This window comes from Berghia stephanieae, chromosome 3 (assembly GCF_034508935.2).
Source record: "Berghia stephanieae isolate SIO BIC M18660-M18661 chromosome 3, UCSD_Bste_1.3, whole genome shotgun sequence".
NCBI classification, from domain to species: Eukaryota; Metazoa; Mollusca; class Gastropoda; order Nudibranchia; family Aeolidiidae; genus Berghia; species Berghia stephanieae.
Genome location: NC_088362.1, coordinates 44,359,501 through 44,384,290, shown reverse-complemented (window position 1 = coordinate 44,384,290; position 24,790 = coordinate 44,359,501). Strand labels below are relative to the sequence as shown.

Here is a 24,790-nt window from a genome sequence, read left to right as displayed (position 1 = left end):
CAAATGCTCTCTACGTCTATTCACCTGGGAGCCAAATGAAACCAATTTTCAATAGATATTACGGAAGTCGTTTGTTATCCGCCTTTTAGTATAGACACTCTTATTATTTCCACCATTGACTCTTTCCAGATACTTATTTATTCAAGAGTTACATAGGTGATGAAGGTCCTAGTAAAATGTATAAGTTTATCTGAAACACACAATTTAGAGTTTAACAACTTAAGACAAGAAAGAATCTGCAATATTGCTAAAAAAGAAAAAGAGCATGAGATTGTAACATCTTTTATTAGATTATAATTTATTAACAATTTAGCAGCGAATTACAGTTTTTACAATTGAGCAGTGAAAATAAAGTATCCTCACACCATCAACCCTAAAGTAAACTTTACGATTGAGAGATCGGTAGTGAGCTGGAAGATCGTAATTGAGACATGTATTACAAACCTCACACTACATTCAGGTGGTCATGTGACCAGAAAGCATTGCAATGTCAACAAAAACAAAAACCAATCAAATCACAAAGCCAAACAAACCAATAAAAAAAACGAACAATAACAAGCAAATTCATTTGCAATCAAGTATAAATTTACATTCCCTGAGAGAAATAGAAAATCAGAACCAAATCAAAATTAATTGGTATTACTTTACAGTACTAATAAAGTTCTCATGCCATAAACTGTTAAACTGTCCACAGCTTCGAGGAGCTTTGTACCACTCTGACTTATCCGAAAAAGGTCTTTCATCGATTGAAATAATCCACAAATTGACAAAAAGTTTAAAACCTTTAAACAGTTTAGACGAACCAAAACAAAAACAATTCAATCATTTGAATTTAATATTCATATGTTATCATCAAAACATTCATCTTTTAGACGGATTCAAACCAATTCTGAGATTTTATAAATGAAACGATGTTCCTGTATCACTCTTTAGGGATTTCTTTTTGTTTTTTGTTTTTTTGCCAAACTCTCATCACATTCGACCCAACAGATTCAAACTTTCTTCACAAAGGTTTGTCTGATAGTTGTAGCTACTTAAAATTCTGCAGTACTCTGACAAATCACGTTTTATTCATTTTGGCCAGAAAACTTTTCATCAAAATATCAATGGATTAAAATAACTACACATTTTCAAAATTGCCAAAAAGTCTCAACGCCGAAGAAGTCTTGGGGTTGAGACTTTAGACAAATTTGACAAGTTGAAGGTAATCTTCGTTGACTAATATTTGAGGTAAAACTCTTTGGCCAAAGGAAAAAAAAGAGCGTTTAGTAGAGAATGGCAGATTTGTTTTCCCAGCCATGACTCGTAATCAGTGGGGAAGAAAAGTCGTGACATCATCAAACCCTCTACTCTTTTGGTTCCTAAATCCCTGGGAATGTGTCTGTAACCAGTCCTTCGGAGCACTAATAATGAATAGGTTACATATAGATGCCATAACTATTTTATTAGCAGGATGTATAGGCAGATTCTTAGGACTTCAAAGAGCGAGATGGATGATCTTTTTTGATGACCTGCATATATCATTTAGACTAGAAAATAAGATGTCATCACTTTGACAACGAGAAGATGAATTACACTAGGTATGCATTCAGTCCCCCGGAAGAGTGGTTATATACTTCCATTGAAATAGGAACCCGTTTTTTGACATCACACTTTTCTTCCCGATTGGCTGCTATCTATAAAACCTGGGTGGATTTTTCAAACTTTGGCCTAACACTTTGGGGTCTTCACATAATGACGAATAATTGTTTTTAATGCTTATATTGGATTCCTGACAATCTTAAACAATCTTGCTTGTTGTCCAGGAGAGGTAATCATTTGCCAGATCTCTTCTCTGCGTTCTCAATCATCTCCAGAGCTTTCTTGGCCTGATAGAAAATAAACAACTAAAATTAAAATGCAAAATATTTATTCCTTTACAATTGTGTAAAGAAAACCAAACAAACAATAATCAAAACAAAGGTGTTAAAACCCAATTTCAATCTGTCAAATTATATTTTATAAATCGAAAGATTACTGCGATACCTATCTCGTTAACATTTTGAGAAAGTCTTTTTTTACCCAAGACATCATTATGGGATCGCAGATTTGGGATTTTTCAGCAATTTTAAATGTTTGGGGTCATCCTAATCTAGCAAGGCTGTCCCGATAGCTCAATTAGTATAGCATTTGCTTCACACGCAAAAGGTCCGGGATGGATCCCGTGTGAGCTCGATATTATTTTCCTGACCCGCCTTTCATGTCAGCAGTGATTGGTTGCTGAGTCTTGTTAGTTTTGGTAAAAAGTCTAGCGTCCTATTCAAAGTGTGGCAAGCAATTGCTCTTGTCCGTTTCACGCTATAGAAGCCGGCAATAACTCCAACGACATGAGCCTAATGGCTCTTTAAAAAAATGAGTAAAAGGTTTTGGCCAAAAAAAAAAAAAAAAAATGAGAAGGAACCGGGAAATACCAAAGAGTGCTTGAATGATGACAACTGCAACGCTAAAATAACTGCACAGTATCATTGATGTAGTACCTTGAGTTAAATCATGAAACAGTATTTTAATTGTTTGTTGGTTTTTTTTTTAGAAATGTCAAAATATGAACAACAATATTTAAAAAATAAAAACCATGAAATTCGGACTGACCAACTACCCTGCCATACTTTGGTAAAATTCGTATTTGAAATTTTGGTCAGAAAACTTGTTTTTCATAAACCAATCTATCGCGAAGTCCCAGGTTTGTGAGTCTTTGACAACCTGTGGGTCATATCAATCGATTGATTTTTGGAAAACAAGTATTCTTTCTAAATTTTAAAATACGTACATGTTTTTTTTTTCAGTGGTAAGTTCGGTGATTCTTTTTTACGAAACCAGCCGAAACCCGCCAAAACCAGACGAAACCCGACGAAGTTATGGGAAGTGGGCAGAAGTGGGGAGTGAACTAGGGTCTCAGGGAAGTGCACACCAGTGGAGAGTGAACCTGGGACTATGGGAGGAGGATGTCAGAGGGAAATGAACCTGGGACTATGGGAGATGGATACCAGTGGGAACTGAAACCGGGCTATGGAAGGTGTGCACCAGAGGAGAATGTACATGAGACGATAGGAGGTGGGCACCAATGGGGAATGAACCTGCCAGATTTTGTAACCCCTGTTCAGTGTTATTTGGGTAGCTGGATCTATTAGATCAGGTGAAAAGTTCTTTGAGATAGACTAACGTCAATTCCAAATGGGAGGAAGTACTATCAGCTACATAAACAAGGAGAACCACTTTACATAGATTTTCCTATATCAATAAAAATAATAATAATAATAATGATAATAATAATGAAATAAATAATAATAATAATAATAATAATAATAATAATATAATAATAATAATAATAATGTTAATAATAATAATAATAATAATAATAATAATAATAATAATAATAATAATAATAATAATAATAATAATAATAATAATAATAATAATAATAATAATAATAATAATAATAATAATAATAATAATAATAATAATAATAATAATAAATAATTAAACCCACTAACCTGATCGACCAAAGGTTTATTTTGGCCATGTTTCGAAATAATATCTTTAAACGTAGACTTAGCAAGTTCAAGATCAGGAATTCTGAGAGCGGCATCGCCTAACATCATGAAGTGACTCGGGTTGGAAGGATCCATTTTGACCAATCGTGTGCAGTATTCGATTACTTCTGGATATCTACCCTTATCATGCAATGCGTTTGCCCAGCCAGTTGAAAAACTCTGTTGAAATAGAAAAAGAAAATTTAATCATTAATTTCAAATAATGACCATGGTGAGCAATAGCTTAAAATCATTTATCAAAAACGGAAATTAGATGTGTGGCATTGTGGTATGACACTCGCCTTCAGACAGGTTCACTTTCAAGAAGTTTTATTTAAAAATCTTTAAAATCTTTCTAAAGTTCTCAGATTGGATTCGAAAATTCGTACCCCTACGTTCTTTTTATTGTTGTAAGCAGGCCTGGCTTTGGATTTAACTTTGGGCTCAGAGTTCTGCTACCTATCTGATCATTAACCACAGACAACATTTTTTACTTTTGTTGGACCGAGCCGCATAGTCCCGGTGTCGTGATTCGTTAATCTACCAAACAAATGAACGCTGTCAAGAAGAATTACCCATGCTGTTTGAGTAATCAAATTGAGTCTATTAAAAAAAAATCCTCCTTAAACACCCGGCTATGTGCCCTGTAGGCCAAACCCCGTTGTGAGCGGTACAAATTTTAGTCCTTGGATTCTTCTTCTTCTTCTTCAAGTACCAAATCTGTGCCAGACATCGGTGATCATGGTACCCCATTCATCTCTCTGAATAGATAACCTCAGAAAACTAATAATACTCTTCTCTTTCTTTGTCACCCAGCTGTTCAAACTATTCAAATATGTTTTTCTTGGTCTACCTTTACTCTTTTTACCTTATATCTTTCCTGTGAGAGCAAGATGCTCAATACATTTATGCCGATTTAGGTGCCTTAAAAATTGCATTTATCTTTTTCTTATTGTACAAATTAATAACCTTTTAGTTTCAGCTTGCTCTAATACCTCTTCATTAGTTTTCTTCTTTGTCCATGAGATTCTTAACATCCTTCTAGAAAACCACATTTCTGCTGCCTCCAGTTTCTTTCTAATGTCTTCTGTAATTGTCCAGCTTTCACAGCCATATAATAATACTGATCATACATAGGCCTTCAAAACCCTATGTTTTGGTGTCATCGAGATATTGTGGTTTTTAAATATTAGATTCATTTTATTAAAACTATCATTAGCTATTGCAATTCTTCGTTTTATTTCTTTGCTACATCTGCCATCTGAAGTCCTTGGATAAGGCTCTTCAATCACATATCCTCACCATTCTCAGGGCAAAATGACTACCTGGCAGGTAAAAGCGTTTTCCAATGCATACTAGCGCCTTACAGGCGATATTGTTTCGTCCTGGATAATAAGTGATGCTGTTGGATTGGGATCTCTTGTAAAGCGCTTTGAGCACATGTAATAGATATTGTTCTTTATAAAAGCATGCGTTTAAAAGATATTAGAAACTAGAAAGTTTTTGGTTGATCTGGATATAGAATATTTACTTGCTACATTAAAATGGGGACAATTCTAGTAGTTTTCGTTATGTAAATGTAATAATCTTTTGATATATTACGCTTTAATAGTAATGTAAATGATGCTGCTCGAAGCTCGAAGAAATAAATAACAATGTGAAAGTGAATGTAAGCTTCAATTTAATGTATCTGTTTTCGTACATTAAGTCGAAGCTTACATTCAATTTCACATTGTTATTCGTTTTTATAGTACAAAATTCATTTTTCGGTGTAAAGTTAAAAAAAAAAACGTGAGTTTTTCTCACATTGACAGCATAAGATTCATTTAAATGTCTTTAATTCAGAAAAGTGAGTGGAGCAGGCACTTATGTTGGTAACAACAAGATATGAAGTGAGTAGAAAAGTGCCAGAAGACAATAGAGAATAAAAAATTTTTTCGCGGCGGTGGTGGGGTTTGAACCTGCGACCTTATTGGTACGACAACTCCGCCTGGCAGGTGAGAGCGTGGCTCTACCGTGTGAGCTATCCACGAACACAAAAATATTCGTTTCAAACCCAAAGTCATTTCTAGATCCCTCTCTCACCCACTTCTTGAGATCGCCGATTCGTTCACCACCATCGCGAAGTAATTTTGACCAGCAGTTAAGCTTAATAGCCAATATTCTCATCACAAACATATAACATAGAAACGATTGAGACATTGAGTATGCTCCGGTGTATGGGGTGAATTTTTAATTCAGAAAAGTGAGTGGAGCAGGCACTTATGTTGGTAACAACAAGATATGAAGTGAGTAGAAAAGTGCCAGAAGACAATAGAGAATAAAAAATTTTTTCGCGGCGGTGGTGGGGTTTGAACCTGCGACCTTATTGGTACGACAACTCCGCCTGGCAGGTGAGAGCGTGGCTCTACCGTGTGAGCTATCCACGAACACAAAAATATTCGTTTCAAACCCAAAGTCATTTCTAGATCCCTCTCTCACCCACTTCTTGAGATGAGCATACTCATACACATACCCATACCCATACACCGGAGCATACTCAATGTCTCAATCGTTTCTATGTTATATGTTTGTGATGAGAATATTGGCTATTAAGCTTAACTGCTGGTCAAAATTACTTCGCGATGGTGGTGAACGAATCGGCGATCTCAAGAAGTGGGTGAGAGAGGGATCTAGAAATGACTTTGGGTTTGAAACGAATATTTTTGTGTTCGTGGATAGCTCACACGGTAGAGCCACGCTCTCACCTGCCAGGCGGAGTTGTCGTACCAATAAGGTCGCAGGTTCAAACCCCACCACCGCCGCGAAAAAATTTTTTATTCTCTATTGTCTTCTGGCACTTTTCTACTCACTTCATATCTTGTTGTTACCAACATAAGTGCCTGCTCCACTCACTTTTCTGAATTAAAAATTCACCCCATACACCGGAGCATACTCAATGTCTCAATCGTTTCTATGTTATATGTTTGTGATGAGAATATTGGCTATTAAGCTTAACTGCTGGTCAAAATTACTTCGCGATGGTGGTGAACGAATCGGCGATCTCAAGAAGTGGGTGAGAGAGGGATCTAGAAATGACTTTGGGTTTGAAACGAATATTTTTGTGTTCGTGGATAGCTCACACGGTAGAGCCACGCTCTCACCTGCCAGGCGGAGTTGTCGTACCAATAAGGTCGCAGGTTCAAACCCCACCACCGCCGCGAAAAATTTTTTTATTCTCTATTGTCTTCTGGCACTTTTCTACTCACTTCATATCTTGTTATTTAAATGTCTTTCAAGCCAACTTGTTAAGGTGAAAAAAGACTTTCCTTCAGTTCATAAGGATTTTGTTAAATTATTTTAAAATGAAGGTGAGAAATTGGTTGACGTGATGCGAATCAAAACATACTCACTCACTCACTCACTCACTCACACACACACACACAAACACACACACACAAAGAGAGAGAGAGAGAGAGAGAGAGAGAGAGAGAGAGAGAGAGAGAGAGAGAGAGAGAGAGAGAGAGAGAGAGGGGATTTAACATTTTAAATCATACAGTGCAGTATATAGCAGAAAGAAATTTACAGAAATAAATATCATCAGGAGATCTAAGGTTCGATCATCATTCGAGGAAGCTAAATTTCGGGATTATTTTTAAAAGTAATTTTCTTTCAGAGTTTTCAGACATTGCATCATCCACACAAATAATCTGGTATTGTAAAAAAAAATCTCCGTAACAAAATAATTAATGAACTTAGATGTCTATACTTTATGCCAAGCGCTTGATCATGTTTAGTGGATATTGCGCTATATAAAAAATCATTTTTTACGTTGCAAAAACAAACTTACCACTTCATTTGGAAATTTAGGAGCAGCCACTTCAAGGATGCCCTCAACCAAGTCTTGCTTTTTGCTCTCCTGACACCAAACGATGGCTGTCTCGTACAGGAGAGGGCCAATGCTTTTGATTTTGTCTGTTCTCTCCAGACATTCTAGAATTGGTTGGAGCTGGCCTTTGGGAATGAGATTGGAAGTCATGTGACGCTGTAGGAGATTCAGACTGCCGGGATTCCTGGGAAAAGATATACGTTGTGAATGTGATTCATTCGCCACTAGTTTAGTTTTGGTACACACGGAGAGACTGTAATGACTACTCACAGATTGATGTCACGTGACCAATCGTCTCAAAACGGTATTATGTCGCTGTAAACACGGTGAATGAAATGAAAATGTATGCTTGAATAAAATAATTGAGTTAATTAAGATAAATGTTTTCATTGAGGAAAATGAGTTTGTTTCCTTAAGATAAAACTGAACTTTCCTATTTCTTATCATTTCGACTTTAAATTCAATTCTTTTCATCTCATTCATTCCGACGTAATACCATATTAATGCAGAGAGGTATGTAATAATTGTTTAGGCTGATAATTTTCTCAAAATGAACTTATCTCGTGTATCATAAATCATTCTGGAAGTCAACAAGGCCTACCGTCGGGACACCGTCGGGACACTAGCATTGCTATTTTCAGTGCATGCCTGTTAGCCGATTAGCCCAACCACCGTCACCAATAGGGAATGAGATTAGCGGAAGAGTAGCGTCCCTTGATTGGACGTCACTCATAGTCTGTGACGTCACCGGCGGAAAAGTTATTAGAGAGAGAACGTCATGTTGGTTGTGCGCATGCGTCTCTCTAATCTCATTCCCTATACATTATGTGTATAATTCACAATATTAACACAGGGCAAATGACAAAATTGCACGGCGTTGCTTTGCGACTTTGCAGTATACTGGTATGACACTCGTGATCAATGTCTCTTTACTTGCATATTCTGATGTCACGGTTTGACAAGAGGCCTGGGGCGATGAGTATTTTAAAAAATTTACGACTAGATAATACAACAATATGTAATGAACAAGGCAAGTATAAACAGTATAACCAACATCAAAAATATCTTACTTGTTGTAAGCAGTCTCTGTAGAATGTTCCTGGTCTGGTTTTATGTTCATGTGTTTACAAATATCCTCATAGACAGCCACTGCCCGTTCAGGACAGTTTGGTCTGCTCATGGCAACCCTGATGATCTCCAGGGCTAAGGGGTAGTTCTTGGAATCGACAAGGCACGACGCCATGACCACGTATACGTTTGGCCAGCAGTCGTCTAGAAGTTTCTCTTTCTTTGCAATACCATCTGGAATAAAAGTCAAAAGTCAGCACATTTGAAAGTTGATTGTAAGGCAATCAGACAATACAAAACATACCATCTGGAAGAGAGACAAGAATCAAGACTCAATATCTATTTTAGGCAATTAGACAATTCATAAAATAATAATATGTCAAATCATATAATTTCCATTTATAAAACCAATTTTAACAATTTTGAAGGTCAATAGAATCAAATCAATTTACTTTAAAATGTGGATGTGGTAATGAAAACAGCATGGTGATGGTGGTGATAAGAATAGTTATGTTGATAGTGATGATGATGATGGTGATGATGATGATGATGATGATGATGATGATGATGATGATGATGATAATGATGATGATGGATTTATATGATTATAATGATGAAGGTGATCATGCGACATGGGAGGGGTAAATTTAGAACCTAATGAACTTGATCGTACGGTTTGAAGAGATTTAGTCCAAAATATTCCTTTCTGTGATTCATGAAAAAATACAAGTAGCAGGCTCCATTCGGTTTCAAACAACAAACAAAACTCTTGGAAATTTTGAATGCATTATCAAGTCAACCTCCAGATATTCATGATAATTATATTATACATCTTTAACCAAAGTGAAAATATCGAGTGTAAGACAACCGTGGATAAGTAGTTAAGTAATCCTTGGGAGCCATGTGAATCACCCTGACGGACTTTGTCCACTTTCTATAGCGTGAAACGTTCAATAGTAATTATTTTCTGTCCTTTGTATTGGATGCTAGTCTATCGCAAAGTGCAATCCACCAGATCTAACAGACCCAGCTACCCAATTAGTTCTCTAACAACTGGGCTATCGGGACCCCCAGATAAGTGTCATTTCATTTTTAAATTCACGAACTTTGATTATATTTTTGTGCTTTAAAAGAAATAAAGCGCACAGTTCACATTGCGATAAGAGATGCCTGAAGCCTGGGAACGTAACATAGGTAGCAAAAAGGTTGAAATTATAAGACTTCGGAATGAAGTACAACTTCAAAAGAGCAGTAAAGAAATTTGATTAGGGCTCGCTCGACTGTTACTGCTGTCTTGATGGAAAACAGTTAACACTACCCCATACTCCAATAACCCCCCCCCCAAAAAAAAAAAACCCCAAAAAAACCCAGCACGTTTTAAAAAATTTGGCTACCAAACTTGTCGATTTAAATGACCCTCATCTTGTCAAAAACGTTCAGGTCTAGCCTTCCTTGAAGTGCGCTTTAGGTTGCAGCACGGGAAAAACCAAAAAAAAGTATATATATAGGTCTAGATTTCATCATTATTAAAAATGTGTTTTTCAGTATGCAGGTGTCAATTAACCAGCTCATTGCCGTACTCTGGAAAAACACGTATTCAATAATTTGGACAGAAAACTTTTGCTTCAAATATCAATCGATTTAAATGACGCTCATCGTGACAAAAACTCAAAGGTGAGGGTCATTTAAATCGATCGATATTTGAAGGACGAGTTTTCTGGCCAAATTTTTAAATACGTGTTTTTCCAGAGTACGGCAGTTAACTGGTTATTATGGAAGAAAGGTCACGAGAAAACATTATGTCATGCCCTTGCGTTGTTAAAACTGGACAATGAGAAAAATCCTTACACATCATTTGAAAATATTTTGAAGCTTCATCCAACTTTTTGTTGAGGATTAGGACATACGTGAACTTTTCCAAACCTCGATAATAATCATGGAGCGTCGCTGAGCTCTCGGTTTTCTGAAAAATGTAATGTAAAGACATAAAATCTATTAGAATATCATAAGGGGTATTTCCGAGTGAAATAAAAGGTTCAGTTTAATATACCATTTTCAATTTTGTTTCTTGCCATAAAAATACAATATAATACCTGAGTAAAAGGCAACAAAGAGTTTTGTTTAACTAAACAGACAGAACAGACTATAATGCCTTTATGCCTTCTTTTACATTTTGACATAAACTTATCTCCTCACCAGATTCCATGCCAAATCAAAAACAAATAAACTGAACAATGAAAAGGCGTCAATCAAAGAATCTGACAACGTTTAACTTGTCAGATATCAAGGGACTGGTGTATCTCATACAATACGTTATTTTTGAAAAAAAAAGAGCTTTTATACAGCGCAATATCCACTAAACGTACTCAAAGCGCTTTACAAGGGATCGCTGGCCAACAGCAACGCTTAACATGTTGGACGGGACATGGGCGATATTACATTTTTTTTCGGACAGAGACAACGCTGTTGACGGCCAGGTACTCATTTTACACGTGAGTACGGTGAGAGAATGTGAGTAAAGAGCCTTTTCCAAGGACTCCACTATGCGCTGAGTGAGGCTCGAGCCCAGGACATTCCGATCCGAAAGCTCTAGACCACATAGCCACACACCAAGGATGCCAATAGTTGGTAGCATAACTTGCATTATTAAATACAACTCTGCGTAAACATTTCACACATTAAAATGTTGAATGCTTATAACATGTCTAGAGTATAAACTTCTCCTAATAAAGTGCTCACAAAATTCCATGCGAGTGAAATTTACAAACTAATCAGGTTTATTATGGCAATTTGAAATTAAAAAACCAACTAACTGGAATCAAGATTCTATCACAGAGTGGTTCTAGTATTCAGTATACATTAAGTGGAGAATAATTCTTTTAAAAGGTCAACTTGCCACAGGTGAGGATCTTAAACAGATCTTCTCTTTTTTGGTTTGATCCAAAGCAGTGACAGCGAAATGATACAATAATATTTTTTCCATATTTTTCTGATCTATGAGTCACTATAATCAATAAAATCATTTGAAATAAATATTTTTACTTGGACGTCATAAAAAAAAAAAGGGGGGGGGGGGCATCGTAGCTCAGCGGTACGGTCTTTGCTTCGTACCCAAAATGTACCGAGTTCAGCTACCTGCCTCGTTGTGTGGCCTTGTGCAAGTCACCTCGCCCTAGCTCACTTTGTGGCCCTGCACTGTGGTTGACGCCTGGGTTATTCCAGTCTTCCCCTGGAATAGACCCTAGAGACAAATTTCCCCTTGGGGATGAATAAAGGGAATTTATTATTATTTACTATTTAAAGCGAAATCTTACCTTGTAGATATCAACGGATTCCCTGAGATATTCCTCCGCCTTTCCTAGTTGACTTCTATTGATCTCTAAAGTACCCAAATTGACCAAGCCTTGTGCCACGTTAGGATGTTGTCTCCCAACAGCTGTTTCATTGATAGCGATGGCTCTGAAGATAATATAAAAGACGTAATATGTGCTATGTGGTTTTGTGGTATGAAGGTCCTGGGTTCGAGTTTTGCTCGGCGCATAGTTGAGACCTTGGAAAAGGCTCTTTACTCACATTCTCTCACCGTATTCAGGTGTAAGATGAGTACCGGGCCGTTAACAGGGTTGTCTCCGTCGGAAAACAATGTAATATCGCCTAACATGTCCGGTCCTACATGTTAAGTATTGTTGTAGGTCAGGGACCCCTTGTAAAGCGCTTTGAGTTTGAACACGTTTATTGGTTATTGCGCTATAAAAAATTCTTGTTCTAAGAATACATGATAGTCAATTCAATCCATTGATTTAAGTAGTCATCAGAGACATTTGGCCCATAAAGTCAGATTTTATCCAGGCTTTTGTAGTGTGAATCGAACAAATTATTCTTTGCTATCTCTAGGATAGGATTCTAACTTTTTATGTAAAGTACTCTACATCAGATATTATAGCCGATCCGGTTACCATAATATCAGTGTTGGACGGAGGTGCGTAAAATGCCTTTTCCAAAGACATGCCTTTGGGGTGCCAAATCACCGGTTCGCAAACTCTTATCTAGTTCAGGTCGTGTGGTAAGTCTTATACCACACTATTACACATCATCAACGAAATCCCTTGAATTATAAATGAGCTTATTTTCACTGGATTATATTGAAAGACATAATTTATTTTCAAACCAATCCAGAGGAAGAAAAGTCTTGCGTCGTAGACAAAAGAGTTTACCGTGTTTACCGTGCGGCTATAGGGTCTTGTTGTATGACACTCGCTTTTGGCTCGGAAGGTCCCGGGTTCCAGCCTCGCTCGGCGAATAGTTGAGTCCTTGGAAAATGCTCTTTAATCGCATCTCTCACTGTACTCAGGTATAAAATGAGTACCTGGCCGTTAACAGCGTTGCCTCTGTCGGAAAAGAAAATTGTTATTTCGCCTATCAGGCGTCATGTCCCATTCTAAATTTTACATGTTTCTGTTGGTCAGGGACACTTTGTAAAGCGCTTTGAGCAAGTTAGTGGATATTGCGCTTTATAAAAGCTCAGGTTTTACTGTGTGTAAAAAGATGGAAGGTTATTTAAACTTCTAATGTTTCGATATCGATTTGAAAAAATAGAAACTGAAAAGTATCGTAAAAAGTGTTGTCTACCTTTTATACATGTTCTCGGCCTCCTCCAAATGTCCCAAGCTCCTGTGACACACTGCAATGTTCCCAATCATAACTCCAATCACAGGCGGCAAGTTGGCAAAATAAAGATCTTCATAAATCTGCGTGGCAAGAATAGAATTAAATCATTAGATATACAATTTAGAGCTTGGGATATTTTTTCCTCTTGACAATAAATACGGCTGCCATAAGCATGCTTCAGTGTAAAAACTAAAGTTAATTATTTTTAAAGTATCGTCCTCGGTGTAATGCTTTATGGTTTAGAATTTTGGGAAATGATAATGATAATAATAATAATAATAATACTACTACTACTACTACTACTACTACTACTACTACTACTACTACTACTACTACTACTACTACTACAACTACTACTACTAATGATAATAATAACAATAATAATAATAATAATAATAATAATAATAATAATAATAACAATAATAATAATAATAATAATAATAATAATAATAATAATAATAATAATAGTAATAATAACAATACTACTACTACTACTACTACTACTACTACTACTACTACTACTACTACTACTACTACTACTACTACTACTACTAACTACTACTAAATATAAAACAATATAATAATAAACAATACTAACTAATATACATACTACTACTACTACTACTACTACTACTACTACTACTACTACTACTACAACTACTACTACTACTACTTCTACTACTACTAATGATTATAATAACAATAATAATAATAATAATGATAATAATAATAATAATGATAATAATAATAATAATAATAATAATAATAATAATAATAATAATAATAATAATAATAATAATAATAATAATAATAATAATAATAATAATAATAATAATAATAATAATAATAATAATAATAATAATAATAATAATAATAATAATAATAATAATAAGCTATACTGTGGTCTAGTGGTATGACACTCGCTTTCGAATTGGAAGGTCTTGGGTTAAAGCCTCGCTCAGCGCATAGTTGAATCCTAGGAAAAAGCTCTTTACTCACATTCACTCACCGTATTCAGGTGTAAAATGAGTGCTGGTAATTGAAATCGTTGTCTCTGTCCAATACAAAATGTAAGAAGAAGAAGAAGAAGAAGAAGAAGAAGAAGAAGAAGAAGAAGAAGAAGAAGAAAGAAGAGAAGAAGAAGAAGAAGAAGAAGAAGAAGAAGAAGAAGAAGAAGAAGAAGAAGAAGAAGAAGAAGAAGAAGAAGAAGAAGAAGAAGAAGAAGAAGAAGAAGAAGAAGAAGAAGAAGAAGAAGAAGAAGAAGAAGAAGAAGAAGAAGAAGAAGAAGAAGAAGAAGAAGAAGAAGAAGAAGAAGAAGAAGAAGAAGAAGAAGAAGAAGAAGAAGAAGAAGAAGAAGAAGAAGAAGAGAAGAAGAAGAAGAAGAAGAAGAAGAAAAGAAAGAAGAAGAAGAAGAAAAGAAGAAGAAGAAAAAGAAAAAAGAAGAATAAGAGAAGAAGCTGAAGGAAGAAGAAGAAGTGAAAGAAAGAAGTAGAGAAGAAAGAGAAGAAAAAAGAAGAAGAAGAAAGAAGAAGAAGAAGAAGAAGAAGAAGAAGAAGAAGAAGAAGAAGAAGAAGAAGAAGAAGAAGAAGAAGAAAAGAAGAAGAAGAAGAAGAAGAAGAAGAAGAAGAAGAAGAAGAAGAAGAAGAAGAAGAAGAAGAAGAAGAAGAAGAAGAACAAGAAGAAGAACAAGAAGAAGAAGAAGAAGAACAAGAAGAAGCAATGACAAAAGACAACAAAGTGGTTTAAGATACCTTCAACGATTTCTGCATCATGTCCAGGGCCTCGGAGTGTTTATTCATTTTCATGTACATGACACCCAGGTTGTGTAAAGAATCAGCCACATCTGCTTCATTTTTGAGTTGTTTTTGAACCTCCATTGCTTTGGTATAATATTTTACTGCCTGAACCAAAAAGGACATGCGAATTAATTATCAAAAATAACAACTCCCTCTCTATCCCCCAAATCAAAACAAAAACAAAACAAACAAAAAATCGCCGACACTTCCAAAAAAAAAAAAAAAAAAACAATTAAAAAAAAAACCCTGATGAGGACAAATCAATAAGATTGCTTAACATGCATGAGAGGACGTGCGTAATTTCACATTTTCCGAAAATTTAAAGTTTTAAAATCTCTTTCCAACTTCTAGTACATGGTACATCCCAAAATGAAACAGTTTTCAGACTATCAGTCATATATGTTAAATACTGCAATTTGGACTGTGAGAAATGTGGCGATGTGGTCTTTTGGTATGACACACGACATCGGACAGGAAGCTCCGGGGTTCGAGACTCGCTCTGATGGGCGCAAAGTTGAGTCCTTACAAAAGCTCTCACAGTCCTCAGGTGTAACATGCGTACCTGGCCGTTAACAGCTTTGTCTTGGTCGAAAAAAACCCCCCAACAAAACAATTGTAATATCATTAATATCATATCGCGTCCTATATTATGTTGTGTTGCTGTTGGCTAGAAACCCTTTGTAAATCGCTTTGAGCACGATTGAGCATGGGACAGCGTGTCTCAGCGGTACGGTCTTTGCTTCGTATCCAAAATGTACCGAGTTCGATTACTCGCCGCGCTGTGTGGCCTTGAACAAGTCACCTCGCCCTAGATCACTTTGCAGCACTGCTCTGCGGCTGACGCCTGATTTATTCTAGTCTTCCCTTGGAATATGTCCTAAAGACAATTTTCCCCATGGGGATGAATAAAGGGAATTTTATTTTTAGTGAATATTGCCTAATACAAATGTTCAGGATGATGATAAAATTGTCAATCCTAGCGGATCAGAGGAGGACAATTAAAATTCTATTCTTTTCAAAAGACAATCCGGGACAGTTGACAAATAAAAGAGGTTCTAGAATTACTTTTCATTAAATGGCTCTTATTTACCTCATCAACATTTCCCATTTTAGAGTGTAGCATAGCGACTCCATGGTAGCTGGAACCCAATCCTTTCAACAGACTATCCTTTAGGGCTTTGGTCTTAGCTTCTTTCACCTGTCTAAAATGGTAAAGAAATACAATCGAATCACTCAGCCCAAATGCTATAGCTTTAAAAAAAAAAAGAAAAAAAAGAAGGAAGCAGAAAAAAACCCCCAGAAATAAAAGTGTTAATATTTTCATCAATGTTTTCTTCGCTTCTTTTATCATTTTATTCTCTGTTACTCCACCAACATTCTTCATATTTTTTCTGTTCTTCATCTTATTTTTGTCCTTATGCCCATTCTTCTTCTCCTTCTCCTCCTCCTCCTCCTCCTCCTCCTCCTCCTCCTCCTCCTCCGCCTCCTCCTCCTCCTCCTCCTCCTCCTCATCATCATCATCATCATAATCATCATCATCATCATTATCATCATCATCATCTTCTACTTCTTTTTCGACTTCTTCTTCTCAAAGAAAAAATAATGCACTATTCTACTCATACAATCGTGTATTATACTGTTTAAAAAATACTCACCTCATTCTTGTATTTAAGACTTCGTCGTGAAGCTGAGCTGCCTCTTTGTATCTAGGAATGTTAAAAAAATTAGTGTGAATGTAACAACCATTGAGATTAATAAAATTGACATTCAGGGCCAACCTCAACACTATGGAACTGGAATTTTCCCCAGTTTCTAAAGCATTACACGGACACTAAGCGTTGCTTGATATCTGTTGGGTGGGATAGTAAGTTATTACAATATACTTTCAACTATATTGACAGCACTAAAACCCGATAAGTAAGAAGAACGATACAATAGGTTGTTGCCCTCATTCTAGGACAAAGAGAGAACCCCCATGGAAGAGGACAACTGATTGAGCTTAAAATTGTGATTTTATCACTAAAAGTGCTCAAAGCGCTTTACAAGGGGTCCCTGGCCAACAGCAACATTTAACATTTAGGACGGAACATGACGCCTGTTAGGCGATATTACCATTTTTTTCGGACAGAGACAACGCTGTTAGCGGCTAGGTAATCTTTTTACACCCGAGTAAGGCGAGAGAATGTGAGTAAAGAGCCTTCTCCAAGGACTCAACTATGCGCCGAGCGAGGCTCGAACCCAGGACCTTCCGATCTGAAAGCGAGAGTCATACCACTAGACCACATAGCCGCACAACTGATGCTACAACGGGAAAGAACAGAAAAGCAGGAGTGGCATCCTCGGCTCACCAAGGAGGATCGAAAGACCAGTAAGATTTCCAGATTCAGCATATGGATAAGACACGTCGAAAGACAATTAAGTTTAACCTGTTTACTGACATACTTCAGAAAGACGCGTGTTTTAAAATTTGGCCAGAAAACTCGTCCTTCAAATATCTGGGACCTCGCGAGGTTTAGATAGAATACCGTCTTTATTCACGTTGTAACATTGAGCCAAAATATTTAAATTGTGAAAACACTTGTCAATTAAAAAAAAGTTGAAGTAGACTAATAAAAATACAATTCAACTGTGATGAGAGACATGACAAGCCATACCTTCCTGTGTCAGTGTACAGATAGGCTAGTTTGTGTTTGATCATCGTCACGTTTCGTAACCTCGCAGGTCCTGACATATAACTCATTGCGTTTTCCTGTGGGAAGGGACGTTGCATAAGATGAGAAATAATGACTATTATTTTGAGCTAAAAGGTTGGTTTAAAAATAGAATAAAAGTCAAATAAATGTACGCACTCACAAAGTTAAATTGCTACCGGAGACTGAAATATGGAGATGTGAAACTTAAGGGCTCCGTCCGTATTATGTGGGTGTTCAATGTCAAGTCGGTAAACATTTAGATAAAATGCACACCATTCTTCACGCTATATCAATCGTACAAATACACAAAAAATTATAGTCTGGGAATTGAAGAAACGTTTTCAACTTGTCTTAAATTACTATGTTGTGTGATCTAAGGGTTAAAGTGTCATAGGGTAAAAAATATGTTTCGATTGAAACAAAAATCTATGAAATAACTTTGAAAAAGAACAAAATAGGTTTAGCACTTCTTAAATCATTTTACACATTTCAAACCTAGGTATCTAAAACTTCAAAAGTGTCTCGGATTTGATTTTTTTTTTGACAAGATAAGAATACTTCTTATGGAACTGCAATGTTAAAGTTTAGTGGCAAAACTGATGATATTGTTAAGTCAGAATCTGGCAGAGTGGTGTCTTTCTTACCATGAAAACAGACTGGGCCATCAAGATCTTCTCCTGGGCTGATTTGTATACCGCCATTTCAAAGAAAAAGCTGAGGGCACTCAGATAGGAAACAAGCTGTGGATATGAATGGATAACAATCTTACAATATACGTTTCTTTTCTGACCCCAATATCGGAGCTCATTCAATGTCTCAATCGTCAACTGCTTGTGTTGAGTATAAAGCTTAGGCATATTTGCTGGCTTATAAACAAACTTCGCGGAGTTTGTGTGTGTTGAGCTCAAGAAGTCGGGAGACGGACTCAAGATAGACACTAGGTTTGAAACCACTTTTGTTTTGAGTGGTGGATGTTGTCGACTTTGTAGCGTCCCTCTGGCGACCAGGCGGAGTTGTCTTAACAGTAGAGTCGTGGGTTCGAGCCCCCATCGCTCCAAGTTTTTATTCTCTATTGTCTTCTGGCACTTTTCTACTCCCTTCATTTCCTGTTGATATGAAGCACAGATGGCCTCATAGATAGAATGTGGCTGGTGTCAAACTACTTTATTCTAACTATTTTTTGTGCCGTGTATTAAATAGAGAAGAAAAGTCATGACATCAAATCCTCTACTCTTTTGTTTCCAAAATCATTGTGAGTGTGTATGTAACCAGAGTACTAATAATGATTAGATTACATAAAGGTGGTAGGACGTATTTCAGTAGTATCAGTAGTAACATGGGACGTAAAAGAGCAATGATGGATGACCTTTATTGATAACCAGTATATATTTATGCTAGAAAATGAGATACCATCTATCTGGCACCAGAAGATGAGTTACACAATTTATGTAACCAGTCCTTCGAAAGAGTGGTTTTACACTTCTAATAAAATAGGAACCAGTTTTTTGATATCCCACTTTTCTTCCCCATTGAACAGTATTCATGACATAAGCGTTTACAATTATGTTACACTCCGAGGAAACACATTCTTCTCTATTTTGGACAGAAAACTAGTAGTTCAAATTTGGTAATACCCACAGCTTGTCAAGTTTCAGATTGGGAAAAAAAATGACAAGACGACGCTCGTGTTTAAAGTTGATTGTGGAAGTAGACAATGTAGACAAAATGACCAAGAATACTTCACAATTTCTAGGTTTATTTATTTTGCTGCTGCTGTTGCAGATGTTGTTGTTGCTGAGTTGCTGTACCTGATGGTTTTGTTATTCTTGATGTGTTGTTGTTGTCACCCTCCTTCTTTCTTCTTCTTCTTCTTCTTCTTCTTCTTCTTCTTCTTCTTCTTCTTCTTCTTCTTCTTCTCCTTCATCTTCTTTCCTCCCTTCTTCTTCTCCCTCCTCCTCTTCTCCAACCATGTCTTTTGTGAAGTAGGGCAGTTTGGCCCAGACACTCATTCTGTGACCAATTGATCGCGTGCGCATGCTAACTTTTCTTAAGTGTAAACCAACAAAATGCGATAAGAATAAAAACGACTGCATTTAAAGGTTAAATAAATACAATATAACCAAGGACTGGCATCTGCTGTATCCTAAGCAAACATTATCCGGTATCATTAGAATTACTCACTGTCAAAGATACCATGGCGTCTAGGCCTTCTTTCTTCTTCACATTTTTCTCGATGTATTTGGATTTAGTTTGTATCGATTCCAGGTATTTGTCTGCTATTTCATCTCCTTTTAGCCCTGTCTCTCTCCACAAGTTGACCAGCTCAAATTCTTGATCCCTGGGAAAGAATGAAAGTGCAAAAAATCAGAAATAACATTTAATTTTTGTTTGTGAAGATATGAAAATTAAAGTTAGCTTTATATAGATAGATCGAAGTTGACGTCAATCGGGTCTTTGTTATTGTTTTTTGCCATCCGCGTTTATGAGTAATTCTCACTAAACTGTATTAACCAGACTATAAACGTTCAAGGTTACATATAGTTTTGTGTGTTGGTCCGTTATACTTCAGATGGCAATGTTGTGAGCTTTTTAGCCAAGCGCATACTATCTATAGGGCATTTACAGAGGATTGGTTCCAAGCTAACAACAACACTTAACATGTAAGTCGAGACATGACGCCTGCAAGGATCTATTATAATTTCGTTTCGACAGAGAGAAGGTCGTTAGAAGCCTGGTACTCACATCACACCTGAGTATGATGAGAGAAAGTGAGTGAAGAGCCTTTTCCAAGGAATCAACTTGTCACCGCCTAACGTGGGACTTGAACCATGCCCCTTCAGGTCACAAGTATCATAACATTTTACCACAACTGAAATATTGTATTAAATGGGATCAGGCAATTTTATGTAAGATAATGTCTGCTAGAAAACTCTAAGATTCTCAAAAGAAGAGGGGTGACCCAACGTCTCAAAACGGTATTAAGTCGGGATGGACCAGATGCTAAAAAGTCAAATTATAGTTAAACTGGTCAAAAATATAAAACGTTGGTATTTAGCACATAAAATATAATATTTCTTCTCCTCTATAAAGCATATAAACTCAACTCAAGTATGATATTTCTGGCGCCAAATTAAGTTTTCAGTATCTTAATCATCCCGACTTAATACCGTTTATATGGTTTATCTGATATGTGGTTTAGAAGGGGGAGGAGAAGGTCCCGAATGATAGGACATAGCATTGTTATAGATGATCCATCAAACAAACAAATGACATAAACTAACACTAACATTACCTTTATTCATCCCCAAGGGGAAGTTTGTCTTTAGGGTCTATTCCAATGGAAGACTGGAATAACCTAGGCGTCAGCCACAGTGCAGCGCCGCAAAGTAGCTAGGGCGAGGTGACTTGCTCAATGCCACACAACGAGCCGGGTAGTCGAACTAAGTACCTTTTGGGTACGAAGCAAAGACCGTATCTCTGAGACACACTGTACCCTGACAAACGTCTGCTATCAAATGGAATCACCCTTGCTGTCCAACGAGTGCAAATTGGTGGTAATAATTTTGCCCGAAGAAAAAGAAAACAGAAGTGGCTAAAGCGGGGCTCAAACCTGGGACTTTCTTTTCGGGTTACAGTACAATCCTAAACCACCCCCCCATTTTATACAACTTGAGCCTGACATTAAGCTACTAGTCTTACATGAACAGTCTTGAGAATATGGAGAGATCAGAGAGGACTTCTGTCAATTTGGCTTTGTCTCCCATCTGACGATAAATCCTTGGCAATTCATCGGCTGGTCGAATCAGAGACGGGTCGTCCAAGCCAATCAAGCTGTCGTTATTCTGTAAGAATAAAGTGGTGGTAAGTCATCAATTAGAAATAGGAATTTATGATTGTGAATTTGTAAATGTTGCTGGTCATCATAATGTCTGAGAGAGAGAGAGAGAGAGAGAGAGAGAGAGAGAGAGAGAGAGAGAGAGAGAGAGAGAGAGAGAGTTTGTTTTCATATAAAATTTGAAAGGCTAAACAATGAAAATACTAACTTTTCTTTGGTTTTCAAAGTAGTTGGCAACAATTTTCTGATACTTGAGCCTGGAACAAACCGTAAAAATGACAATATATTAGCGTGGTGAAGCTAAAATTAAGCGGTTATTTGACGATTCAAAAATAAATAGTCTTTAGTCTTTAGAGGCAAGAAGACAGAAATCATGATTAAGTTTAGCAGGTAGTAATAATTGCTTGAAATCACTTGGATAAGGCTACACAAGACTACGGTATCACAAATAATGCACTTCATCTAACAGACTCAGCTACCCAATCACTGGTGGGTACACAGAGGTTACTCCCCCTCCCCCCCCCCCCCCCAATCACACCTAAGAACCACACCGGTGTTTGAACCCGTCTCTTTTTATTATAGTAAGCAGCGATACTTTGCAACCGATTTCTATTGTCTGTTTTATGCTATAGAAACCGAGATGGGATTTGAATGACTCCTCCTCCTCCTCCTCCTCCTCCTACTCCTACTACTACTATTTACTACTATACATATTTATACTACCTACCTACTACTACTACTACTACTATTACTACTACTACTTCTATACTATACTAGTACTACTACTACTACTACTACTACTACTACTACTACTACTACTACTACTACTACTACTACTACTACTACTACTACTAACTACTACTACTACTACTACTACTACTACTACTACTACTACTACTACTACTATTTCTACTACTACTACTACTACTACTACTACTACTACTACTACTACTACCACTACTACTACTACTACTACTACTACTACTACTACTACTACATATTCTACTACTACTTTACTCATCAGGGACTTAAAAAGTGATGTCATCTGGACCTAATGCTTATGGGATCTATTTAAATTCCTTATTTAAACTAATCACTTAATCATATTTAATGTATCGCGTGGGTTGTGATATAAAGAGCAAGCTAACTCTAGATATATAGTTTATCATGACATTCTTTTTTACTGGCACTGATATGAATTTAAAAGGTTGCAAACCCAAGAAACGATAAAAAATAACTTGCTCATTGCATTACATATACAATAAAGTTATGGAAAAAAAACGGAGAAAGACCTGGAGTTTTTGTCCTTGAGGTATCGCTGCTCCACTGCTGTTCTCAAGTCCTCAAATGCAAATCTGAAAGAGAAAAATATTTTTTTTTTAATTCAAAGAAATGGCTTATAGTTGCTCTAATAGTCGCTACGAGCTATTGAGTAGAAGCTTATCTGATTTATATAGAAATAAACAGTGATAGTTCACATCATTTGAATAAGATATGGTACTTTCACTGCTAGCTGAATACAAGGATTAAATAATAAATAAAATTATACGTGGATTCGAATGGGTTTCTTGACGAAGATGGATATTGTCAACTTGGATGACGAGAGGTATTGAGACATGACGCACTATTTGTGCAATGGGAGAGAGAGAGAGAGAGAGAGAGAGAGAGAGAGAGAGAGAGAGAGAGAGAGAGAGAGAGAGAGAGAGAGAGAGTTGAAATCTTGTGCTTAGCTGACCACGGTGGTTAACGAGATATCCGAGTCATCAAAGCAGAACGAGAAGCAGAATAAGTAAAAGAATCAGATCCGTTTTGCTGTGATTCAAGTGCTATACCAAGCAATTTGGTCTAATGATATGAAATTCGGCTTGTGACCAATAAATCTCGGGTTCGAGACCCGCTGTGCGCAACGCAAAATTACATCCTTCGAAAAGGTTCTTTTCTCACATTCCCCTACCCCCATTACTTGAGCTATTTTGTAAAGCGCTGAGACCACGTGCGGCTATGTGGTCTAGTGGTATGACACTCGCTTTCGGATCGGAAGGTCCTGGGTTCGAGCCTCGCGCTCGGCGCATAGTTGAGTCATTGGAAAAGGCTCTTTACTCACATTCTCTCACCGTACTCAGGTGTATAATGAGTACCTGGCCGTTAACAGCGTTGTCTTTGTCCGAAAAATTGTAATATCGCCTAACAGGCGGCATGTGCCGTCCTACATGTTAAATGTTGCTGTTGACCAGGGACCCCTTGTAAAGCGCTTTGAGCACATTTAGTGGATATTGCGCTATATAAAGCTCAATTTTAAAATTTTTTTATTTTGTGGATACTACGCTATAAAATCTCTCTACTACTAATACCCCTACATGGATATGAACAAGAATAACACGTGATTTATTACCTCCTCACAGTATATATGTACAAGGACAACAAGTGGTTCTATTAAAATGGAGCTTTTATATAGCGCAATATCCAATAAATGTGCTCAAAATGCTTTACAATGTGGTTCCTGACCAAAAGCAACACGTTACATGTAGAACGGGACATAACGCCTGTTAGGCGGTATTACAATTTTTCGACAGACAACGTTGTTAACGGCCAGGTTTTCATTTTACACCCGAGTACGGTGAAAGAATGTGAATAAAGATACTTTTCCAAGACTCAACTATGCGCCGAGCGAGGCTAGAACCCAAAACCTTCCGATCCGAAAGCGAGAGTCATACCACTAGACCACATAGCCACATATTAAAATCTCACGGTATAGGGACAAGGACAAGTGACTCCATTATCCCTTCACAGTAAATGAATCAGGACAACAAGTGCAAAATATATTTTAAAGATAATTAAAACTCATTTTGCCAGGTTATATTTTAATGCTTATTTAAAAAAAAAAGTCGCATTATTGATCCTTTTATTTGCCAAGTTAATCAATTAACATCCGTACCCTGGAAAAACTCGTGTTAAAAAATTTGGCCAGAAAACTCGACTATCAAATATCGATCGATTTGAATAACCTACAACTTGGCAAAATCTCTCAAAACTGGGACTTTGCGAAATCCCAGGTTTGAGAGTTTTTGGCAAGGTGAGGGTCATTTAAATCGATCGATACAATTTGAAGATCGAGTTTTTTGGCCAAATTTTAAAAACAAGCTCGTTTTTCCAAAGTACGGCTGTTAACTGGGTCAAGTGTCAATTTACCGAATTGAATTTGTTTTTCTTTTGACAAAATGAGATATAAATTGTTTTGTCAGAGTAAAGCAAAGCACTTGGTAAAAGTCCTTACTTGATCAAGCCAGCCATCA

The 24,790-nt window shown here is 36.8% G+C and overlaps 1 protein-coding gene across 3 annotated transcripts in view; it reads right to left on the bottom strand.

The window, feature by feature from the left end:
- Window positions 1-281: 281 nt before the first annotated feature.
- The window catches only part of LOC144967807 (TPR repeat-containing protein DDB_G0287407-like), a 53,336-nt gene continuing 28,827 nt past the window's right edge, over window positions 282-24,790 (bottom strand). For all 3 annotated transcript variants that reach the window (XM_078905464.1, XM_078905465.1, XM_078905463.1), the window contains exons 14-30: window positions 24,772-24,790; window positions 22,790-22,852; window positions 21,706-21,754; window positions 21,362-21,504; window positions 19,844-20,000; window positions 18,307-18,402; window positions 17,624-17,718; window positions 16,625-16,675; window positions 16,060-16,171; window positions 14,925-15,074; window positions 13,135-13,253; window positions 11,820-11,964; window positions 10,354-10,468; window positions 8,508-8,739; window positions 7,399-7,621; window positions 3,531-3,749; window positions 282-1,868 (exon numbers count right to left, since the gene is read on the bottom strand). The exon at window positions 24,772-24,790 is cut by the window's right edge and continues 121 nt beyond it. In XM_078905464.1, the coding sequence (XP_078761590.1) occupies window positions 1,815-1,868; window positions 3,531-3,749; window positions 7,399-7,621; window positions 8,508-8,739; window positions 10,354-10,468; window positions 11,820-11,964; window positions 13,135-13,253; window positions 14,925-15,074; window positions 16,060-16,171; window positions 16,625-16,675; window positions 17,624-17,718; window positions 18,307-18,402; window positions 19,844-20,000; window positions 21,362-21,504; window positions 21,706-21,754; window positions 22,790-22,852; window positions 24,772-24,790 (2,042 nt within the window). In that variant the 3' untranslated portion in view covers window positions 282-1,814. The remainder of the gene's footprint in view (window positions 1,869-3,530; window positions 3,750-7,398; window positions 7,622-8,507; window positions 8,740-10,353; window positions 10,469-11,819; window positions 11,965-13,134; window positions 13,254-14,924; window positions 15,075-16,059; window positions 16,172-16,624; window positions 16,676-17,623; window positions 17,719-18,306; window positions 18,403-19,843; window positions 20,001-21,361; window positions 21,505-21,705; window positions 21,755-22,789; window positions 22,853-24,771) is intronic.